This window comes from Osmerus eperlanus, chromosome 11 (assembly GCF_963692335.1).
Source record: "Osmerus eperlanus chromosome 11, fOsmEpe2.1, whole genome shotgun sequence".
Lineage (NCBI taxonomy): Eukaryota > Metazoa > Chordata > Actinopteri > Osmeriformes > Osmeridae > Osmerus > Osmerus eperlanus.
This window is the reverse complement of record NC_085028.1, coordinates 4,026,444-4,036,417: the sequence shown is the minus strand read 5'-3', so window position 1 is coordinate 4,036,417 and position 9,974 is coordinate 4,026,444. Positions and strand designations below refer to the sequence as shown.

At 41.8% G+C, this 9,974-nt stretch overlaps 1 protein-coding gene across 1 annotated transcript; it reads right to left on the bottom strand.

The window, feature by feature from the left end:
• Positions 1 to 74: 74 nt before the first annotated feature.
• sgcg (sarcoglycan, gamma) lies at positions 75 to 9,809 on the bottom strand. The gene is made up of 8 exons (XM_062473738.1): positions 9,529 to 9,809; positions 5,897 to 6,091; positions 4,726 to 4,830; positions 3,935 to 4,022; positions 3,091 to 3,210; positions 2,033 to 2,105; positions 1,589 to 1,712; positions 75 to 1,467 (listed from the first exon to the last, which is right to left on the bottom strand). The coding sequence occupies exons 2-8, from the start codon at positions 6,089 to 6,091 to the stop codon at positions 1,300 to 1,302; spliced, it is 873 nt and encodes a 290-aa protein (XP_062329722.1). The 5' UTR covers positions 9,529 to 9,809; the 3' UTR covers positions 75 to 1,299.
• Positions 9,810 to 9,974: the final 165 nt, after the last annotated feature.

Sequence of the window (9,974 nt, the reverse complement as noted above, 5' to 3'; positions counted from 1 at the left end):
AGGTTTCTTTCCCAGACAATTCTATGCATTCAAATGGTGTGTTGTAATATCTGCATACATAAATGACACAAATGTTACAAGAATAGTACATTTTATTTGTCTTCATGAAACTTACAAAACAGACAAGATAACATAGTTTGCATTTTGGCATCAGAACATCTTCAGTGTAGAGAGCTGAACACTAAAATGTAAAACCATGATTGGAATACAATCACACAACACATTACCTACTGTAACATAGCTTTAAATTAAATCCCAAGAGTAACACATTATGATGTCACCATGATGCTGTGACTTAATGCAATTAATACATGGTATTGTCCATAACAAGAAGTATAACAAAGGCCACAAGTGAGCTTGGATTGATGTAATTTGGTACTTGCTTAAAACACAGGACAATTTAAAAAAAATAAGAAGGTAATAAAAAATGGACATGGCAATATCACTTCCCAAATTTTCAGTCATCTACAACTATTAGCTGTTGGCTAAGATATTATGTCATAACTACATTTGATAGTACTTTCTTTAGCAACCTGCAAATTGCTGGAGTTTACCTGCACAGTACATTTACTATAACTACTACCTTGGCAGGCAAAATTCATCAGGACTGTAATATTAAGCAGGACCATGTATTAACCCAGTAAAATGTGTTAAACTTCTTAAAAGTTGATGGACCAGCAGCACAAAATAATACATTTTAATTACCAATCTGCCTGAGTCACGACAGGATGAAATGAGTGACTCAGCCTTACATATAGTTTGAATATTGGTGAAACATAAATATAAATCCAATATCTTCTGCCTCAGCTGTCCATACAAAAAATCTACTTTTTCAAACCAGAGTTAGACTTGTCTTATCATGCTTGTCTCCCCCAACAAATATTATACACTACATATAAACACACATTCATACAATAGTTCCTAAATTACTTTATTGCATCACAAAAAAACATATTGCATAGGATGTAACCTGTTAACCAGCTCCTCATTGCCCAGCCAAAATACTGTAAATATAAAAAATCACAGCAAAAAAGCTGGTATTAACAGCCACAGTGTAGGAGTAAGCCACTTTTAACTGTTAACATTTTTCGTATTGATAAGTAAATAGTTAATTGGCTGCAAATGCACCAAATTATAACTTTTTTGACAACCATTCCAAATTGCAAAACTTCTGCAGGTCAGCTGGCAATTTTCTCCATATATATTGTGCTTTTAGATGATTATTTTGATCATGTTACCCAATATACAGTATATATTGTGTATGTATATCAGCATAAGTATAATATACACATACTGTAGTTAGCATTCCTGGCTCTCGCTACAGGTAGAGGTGAGTCCAGCTTTTGACAGGAACAGCTTGCCGCTGGGACAGACACACACTTCATAGAGCCCCTGAGCGTTTCCAGACACCCCTCCTTCAAACTTGGGAAGCCTCGGCATGCGCACTGTCTCTGCCTCCAATATCAGCTACACAGACACAAGACAAGCAAGGGATTAGTCCAAAACATAAGTCAGACTGATGAGAATTGTGAAATTATTTACTTTATATTGGTCTCCTTTATTACACAAAATAATGTTGTAATCTCACCAGTCCTTCACTAGAGTGCAGCAGAACATCCATGTTGGAAGCAGCCTCGATGTTTCCTGCCAGAGCTTTGATATTAACCCCCTTTGGTGCCTCCATGCTGAGAAACCGTGTTGGAGACTCCATTCTGAAAAAACACAGGATGGCAAAATACAACAGAAGATGCCTTATCATCCTTATACAGTACATGACTGTGTGCACATTATCCTCATTCCACATTTACCGTCAGCAAAAAAAGCCATTTGTATGCTGCACAAAGGCCACTCTCGAATATTTCTTGGTGTCCAGTCAGAACTTGTGCGGCATTGAAACAAATATGAACAGCATTGTATTACATGACTCTAAGTAGCTGAGCAGCATGAAATGTCAGGTGGGCAAAGTTTCAGTTATCGAACACGTACTGTGCAGTGCACCAACTCAACAACAGCAAATGGACTTGACACTTACAGCAAATCTTTGAGAGGCTCCGATTTCAGTAGGGGCGTCTCCACTGAGTGTTGGAACAAAGCCCCCTCTGGACCTGAGGAGAAAGATGGACGAGTGGGTTCAAATGTTGGTCATCCTGAGGTCGGCAGGCAACATTCTCCCATGAATGTCAGCATTGTGTGTAGACCAGATTACAGCTGGTTGGATGTGTCTCAGCAGCCAACTGGTTCCCTAGATGGATGCCAACTGGTGTTAGCTGGAGGAGGATTACATGTGCACTGCCTCAGTCACCTCCAACCAGCAGGCTTGAAGGACAGAGTGTTTACTGGGATTTCATTATGGAGATGACAGCCCCCTTAGTTCAACTAATGACATCTTAATTACCCTCTGCCTGGGCCAATTGTAGCATGCAGGGTAGCAATACTAAGCTGGCTTGAGGTTATGTGATCTATCATACCTGAGGTGAGTATTTTAGTCAATGCTACTAGTCTTTAGCTTTAAGTCCCTGGACATGCACTGATTTGTCGATGCTTTAGTATACAGTAAGAAGGTTCTGTTTCTTAGAGCGTTAGCGCCATGCTCACAAAAAGTGACCATCACTGTCTGTCAGTCACTGGGTGTAGAACCCCCAAAATAATGAAGCTATAAGTGGACAGTCTACTCTGCTAATTAGCCCTGACAGCATGAGGTCATTGACCTCCCATCAACACACAAACCAGACATCTAAGGAGAAAAGAGGCAACTTTGATCTGGAAAAGGTTGCTGTGGTTGTAATCCTCGTTTCAGCATTTGGTTAGATTTTATTTCAGCACGTGGCAAATCTGATCTAATTATACGCTTTTTAATTGAAAATACATCTTTCTGACACAGTCCTGTCATTTCTAGATGAATGAAGTCTATTCATTTTCAAAGACACCTTGTCTCATAAACTTAACAAATATCCAAATGGCATGATAATAAATTATTACAATATATGAAAGACCTGTTTCTTATTATTTTCCAAGACAAGATCAAATGACTAACTGCAAACATACAGTAAACAAACATAAACAACATTGTGGAGGTAAGTATTGATGTACCTGTGACACGTAGCTTTTCAGTCCCGACCACTACCTCTTTGGCATTAGCAGAAAACAATATCTTGTCGTTGTTGGAGGTGACAACCAAATTTGGTGTGTGGCCATGTGCCTCACCTGGTCCTGGAACAAATATATCAAAGTTGAGCGACTAAGAGGACTGTATTATTAGGATCTGGTGTAACATTTGAAAGTATTTTCATGTAAAATATACTTTCACCCATGGGGGGGGGCGGTGTAGGTAAACCTTGCCTAGGGCACCAAATGTGCTAGGACCGGCACTGCTTAGCCTTAATTATTTACTTCTTATATAGAGGGTCAGGATGGAACGATCTTTCTGAGTGGCCTTTGCCTTTAAGCGGAAACAGGCCACCTGGTCTGGTCAAGTCTCTAACAACAGGGAACATATACAGTAGTTTCTTCATGTCCTTTGTATTTCATGTTCTAACAGGATTGTTAGCCAGTGCAATTTAGCCATTTATTACCCATCTCATTATGGTACACTGCTGTACAAACCCTGTATGACTGTCGTAAAAAGTGCACAAATAGCAGTCTTGGTAAGCCTTAGGGTCTTTGTGTAATAGATAGGCCATACTTACACTAATGGTGGAAAATGGAATGGTTGATTAAATGGGGTTCTAATGGGAGTCTGACAAATAATGACAGGATAGATGTGTTGTTTGTCACTGTTAATCTCAGATTAGAATTTGCTGCAGGAAAAGTTCCATGAATGACTTTGCTGTAGACCTCATATATAATTTTAATACCATCCTTTGGTACAGTGTCACTTGTGTTTGATTCATTTTATGAACGTTGCTTATGTGTGAGTGTGTGTGTGCCTTCTTACCCACAGAAAGGCTTCCTGTAACATCTCCATTGTCATTGCGGGCATTGAGAGAAACATTTTCCGATGAGTGCACTAAAAGAGACAAGTCCTACAAAAAAGCTGGGAGTTAGAAACATCCTACAAAAAATGTACATCCCTATCAGATATCAAATGGAAAAACCAACTGTTAAATTAAATAGAAAATTCTAGTCTGGAGGGCTAATATACTCTTTCGAAATATACCTCAATCCAAGGGATACAGGTTGTACATCAATAAACCCAGAATCTCATTAGAAACTGTAGCATCGGTAAAAGTGTCATTCATAAATGCAGAATACACTGCATTTTTAACGAAGATCATAAAGACAGAACTGGAGGAAACACAGCACTATGGGGGAAAACCAAAACATGTAAACAACTGCAGCAAAGTGTTCCCATCTGCTGCTGGAGGGAGCATGATAAACTGTTTCTCACCGCAAATATCCAAAAGGTTAATACGGAACTTGCTGTTCTGTGTGCACAGAGGGCCTGCCAAAGCATGTTCACTTCAACGCATTTCTCAGCTTTGCTACGACTGTCAAAAATGCAGCTTCCAAACATAACACCCAAGGAAAATTGCTTGGATGCATGCAATTACCTTGAGTTTAGCGGAATCCCTGCCCTCAACAAACAATCAACTTTAATAGCAATTGTTTCCCGATAGCAGGAGTTCCACCTGACAGATTGTTGAATTCAATGTCAAACCCATTCTGTGTAGGTGCTTGAGGAGCTGTGTGTGTGTGTGTGTGTGTCTTCCTGGGTGTTTACCATACCTCTCTAGAGTGGATTTCTTGGGCATACAGGGGAAAGAGGAACTCAGACTCCCCATCCTCCAGCCGCACCCCATCGGATGTTACTTTCAAGTATCCCATCCCCTCCTGAAATGACAACCACAGTAGAGAGATCAGCACCGTGATCAGACAAGACATGGCGGTGACCCACAGTCCTTCATGGCAAACACAAAATCCATGACTACATAGGAACCCCTTTAATGGACATTCTATGTTGAAATGTTGTTGTTGAAAAAAATCTTGGATCAGGCTCAATCTTGGTAAGGGAAAATGTACCAACATCTCTCTCATTCCAACTCCACAAATTTGATGATTATGAGCGGGTGAATACAAATGGAGAAATGATCCAGTTTCAGTGTATGAAACAAACTCCCCAGAGGTGTAAAATAAAAAATAAACAAATAATTGATAACGCATGTGCATTAAGCCTGGCAGGCTGGGGGCAATGATGCCTTATATGATGGAGATTATAATGGAAAAGCTGTGATAAATCCAGTGTCTTGCCCCTTAGGGTGTAATGAGGCTATGGCAACTGTAAAAGACATGCCGTGCTCTCCACGACCACTGGCTGAACCAGGAAGGATTTATATATATATATATGTGGGAGTCAGGTGGCTGAGCGGTTAGGGAAGCGGGCTTGTAATCAGAAGGTTGCCAGTTCGATTCCCGGCCGTTCCAGATGACGATGTGTCCTTGGGCAAGGCACTTCACCCTACTTGCCTCGGGGGAATGTCCCTGTACTTACTGTAAGTCGCTCTGGATAAGAGCGTCTGCTAAATGACTAAATGTAAATGTAAATGTTATATGTCTGCTCCTCCTACACATGGATTGCGAAGGGTACCATACAAGCCACACTGGCCACCTGGAGTGAGGCTCATGCTCAGATGTTGATTTCACCAGAAAAGGCAAGCTCATAACCTTGGCTATGACTGTTGACCTCATGAGAGTACACGTCCATTCCCATGAACAAGCCACATGACCAGAAATACTGGATATTAAATACATCATTAACCACAGCGGGAGCAACATGTATCAACAACAAACACGTCTTTGAGCGTCCGTCTTTTGTGTGCGACTTCCTTTGTCTACGACCGTCTTTTGGTTTACGGCCAACGATAGAATCCACAGCCGTCCCCGCCGACGTCAGTCCTACCGTGTTGAACCACATGACCCTGAGGATCCAGATGGTCAGAGCGAAGTTGACCACCAGGATGATGAGGAGCAGGAGGACAAACAGGTAGAGGCAGCGCTTCCTCCAGCCATAGATGCCGATCTTGTAGATGTGGTCGAGCACTGGGGACGCCACGTCGGGGCCCTGGGTGGTGGCAACATACTGTTCCCGGACCATCTGTCAGTGAACATAATAAAATGTCACTTTTTTTTTTACATAGATAGTGTATCATAGAGATGAACTGCAAACACTGTGGTCTTTAGCATCTGTATGATAAATAGCCTACGTTACACTACTTGTACTATACGTACTCGATACACTAATCCCAATCTTCTATGTCCTTCTACTTCACTGAATCATTTTATGGGTAGTGTGTCACGCACAGTGTCTGCTCTTTACAGTCTTTTTCATTAGCTCATGCTCTGATCTGGGGGATATCTGGCTCAAGCACTGATGGAAAACTTGAATACATTTCCACCAGTTCTGGCTGAGGGCAATAGAGAGGGAGAGAACGCCCACTTGTTACATTGGCTTTTCTCTTACAACCTTAACCCTTGCGCTCTCTTGCAATCTGCCACAGCGTGTATGAATCATAACAGAATCCTTTCTTAAGTAATGAATGCTTGCTCGCACGCCTGACTTGATGCATGTTATAAAGGATAAACGCATCGGTGAGAAGACTGCTCTGTTTTTCTCCTTGCAAAGACGAATGGATCTGTGTGTTTGGCCTCAAGCTGTTTGAAAGCGTTTCCCCTGTTCCGAATGGATGGATCATATGACACAGACATAACTTGAAACCACAGTAATAGATTTTTATAAGGAGCTACAGGAAATTCTCATGGCTGAGCATGCAGAAAAGCTTTTCAGACTCCGGGGCCTCGGAGACAGGTCAGATCTAAATGACGAATAAATAATAATTATAAACGGTGAAATGTTCCTTTCTTCAAGTCCATGCCAGAAGACAAGACACGACTTTGGATAGAAGGGGAACAAAAGCCCTCTGGAAGAGGATTGTTGTTATGAATCCTAGCCTGAATGTGGTAGTAAAAGCAGAACAATAACAATGGTGGTGACTTGAACCATTGTTTATGAGATGCATGCTGTGCCCACACTCACAAAAGTATGGCAGACACCTTTCCACTAAATATAGAAGCAAAACGAGCGTCTCGATTCCCGAAAGGTACCTCTGTTCACTTTATACACTTGCTGTGACATCTTTCTTTGTCACAGTGAAAGTAAACAAACAGCAGTCTCCTATACCAGTGATTCACACCAGGCTGGGATGGGACTAGCAGCTTGTGTGATTTACATATGGACAGATGCTGTGTCTCTTGGCCAGCATAAACATGGTTTCAATCATGTTTAAGGAGCAACTTCTCATTCAGGACTGTAATTCTTCTATGACATCAACAGATGCTCAGCTAACACACCTCCTCATTGTAATTTTCCATCTAATAATAACAAGGTTACCAAGACGTTTCTTTGGTATTGATGTAGCTGTGTTCTTTAGTTCACATCCAGTTTTAGAAAAGTTGAAGATTTTTACATGCATGAAAAAAAAGAAGCTACAAACTCCTTATTGGAGGGTTTCAGGGATCAAACAGACCTGTAAATATATGTTTAATGAACACCTGCATTTTGCACCCTCAGCACTATATCCTGGTTACCATGTCAAAGTAATGGATTTAAAAAAGCGCACACGCTCCATGCTTGGGTCTTCCTGAGGAGATGTAACAGAGACGATGATAAACGCCAAGTCGCTGCAGCTCCAAACAGCTCATTTCCTGCTGTTTGTGGTAAACATAGGGAACAAGCATGTTGGCATAAAAGCTCCAGAGTATCTCTCCCTGGCAGAAGCCAGGTCTCCACAGGACCTGTCACAGTGGCACAGCCCGGACTTGATGAATAGCCCTTATTCCACAACAACACAAATAATGTTGGTTAAAAATGAGAAAGCGAGCGAAACCTTTAGAGAGGGGACTTGATAAGGACCACCTTTTTGTATGAGAAATGGTTAGTATCCATGGTAACGCTGCTCATTAAGATTATCAATCAGACTCGGCTCTCAGACCAAAATCATAACAACAACCTGCATTTCAGCAACAGTTGCCAAAACACGGAATAACTGAGTTGAGCGTTTAAGCAATATTCTGCCTCATTTGAACTCAAATGTACACACACATGGTATGACCAGTTTCAGACCGGAAACCTGTGAAGTATCTATGATTAACGTACATACCATTAAAACTTAATTAACATGCAATGCTGTTTAAGTAAATTAATGAACTGGGTTGAGTAAATCTGGAATGGCAACTGAACTGAGATGGTAATGAACACTTCCCCACTATCTAATTAATTTAAACAGGTGCATTAAACAGCAATCTATTGCTAAAATGAGTGTGTGTGTGTGTGTGAGAGAGACTGCATCTTTAAAAGGCTTCCACATCTCTAGTTTCAGATACACCAGTCAAGCCACAGCCCAACCTTGCCATAGCAACCCAAATAAACATTCCTGAAACAAGTTTGCATTTGCACCGCAAGGAAGAAATCCTCCTTAAATAGGTTTGATATGACCAAAATACTTTTTGCTGCCTTTTTGTTACCTCACCTTTGCTGCACATAGTGAAGTATTGGGTCCTGGAACTAGAAAGATTATTGAAAACACATTGCTGAAGACTTCTGCTTATTTAATGGCTCCCTTGTTCAGAGATGAGGAGTATTGAATTCACCTCACAGGGTTTAACCAGTACCTCTTTATCATGGGACACCCTTTCTATTAACCCTGAACTAGGAATCTTCTCTGACTGCAGCTCCCATGATGACTCATGGCTGATGAAGCACAAGTGTGTATTCCTTTTGCTTTAAACCACCAGGGTCTGACTGTAATTGAGAATACAGCCTTCTCTTCCCACCTCAGTTTGACCTGATCAAATGCCAAGCAGAACTTCCAGAGCCTTGTACCAAGTTAGAAATTACTTTCTCAAATTGTTAGCCGGAGGATATGCACTTATATAGACAGCTGGAGAAGAACAATACTCAAAGGAGCTCATATGTGAGCTGTCAGACAGGTGGAGCCAATCGGAAGGCAAGCCCAGGGTTCTCTACTAGAAGTTTGTCTTTCAGTCTGAGCTGCATGTCTTCATGTCGCCCCTCTGCTGTAATGCTTCCCCTTCTAAAAATAGGGCATGGTATTGTGTACTAAATTTAAAAAGAGCCACAGGACACAGCATGAGCAAAGTCTAATCAACAGAATGGTAAGAGTGCGCAAAGGGGAAATGGATGTAAGTCAGTCATGAGAGTACACAGAGTGACTTATTACTATCTCTTTTAGCCATGTAGGGTCGAATCATGAACAGCACAAGACCACAGGAACAGTAACTTCCAAATAAGTCCCAAATAAGGGCTTTCCTTTGTGAGGTGAAGAAAAACAAACGGCAACAAAAAACTTAGTACACGAGGTAGACAGCCCACAGACGAAAACACACACAGGTCCAACTTTAGACATTAAAGATATTAAAGTCTTAAAAACAAAACAACACTTTAGAGCAGCGAAGTAACAAAGCACTCAACTGACAAGACGGTGCAGACACAGGGGAAAGAGCATGTTGCCTTACCGTTGTGTGCTGGAGCGCAGTGTCCTCACAGCTCCTGTGCAGTTACCAGAGCTTGTGCGTACCGGAGGCAGCAGCAGCAGCAGCAGCAACAGGAGCAGCAGCAGCAGCACAGTTCTCGGACGTCTGTCAGACGCTCAACAGCTGCGTGCCATAAATCTAGCCGTGGAACTGCCCCGACCAATCACCACGAGACGGCGCTCCCACTTCCTGCATATTCAATGTTCCTCTCTCCCTCTATCCGCCTTGGGTTGCCCCTCATCTTTTGATCATCTACTCAAATAGTCCTTGTGTGTGTGTGTAGCTACTGCTCTGACAGCGGGATGGATACTTGAGTATAGTGTGCCGAGGGGAACAGAGAAAACACAGCTCTGTCTGGAATCTGGTCTCTGCCCTTTGCTTCCATGCATGCCAATGTGAGTCACTGCCATGGCATGGGCTCGGGTCTA

Excerpts from the sequence above, each read along its gene's own strand:
- sgcg (XM_062473738.1), bottom strand. The coding sequence starts at position 6,091 with ATGGTCCGGGAACAGTATGTTGCCACCACCCAGGGCCCCGACGTGGCG. Across the intron at positions 4,831-5,896 it reads GGGTCATGTGGTTCAACACG|GAGGGGATGGGATACTTGAA; the intron begins GTAGGACTGACG and ends TTGTCATTTCAG. Across the intron at positions 4,023-4,725 it reads AAGAAATCCACTCTAGAGAG|GACTTGTCTCTTTTAGTGCA; the intron begins GTATGGTAAACA and ends GCTTTTTTGTAG.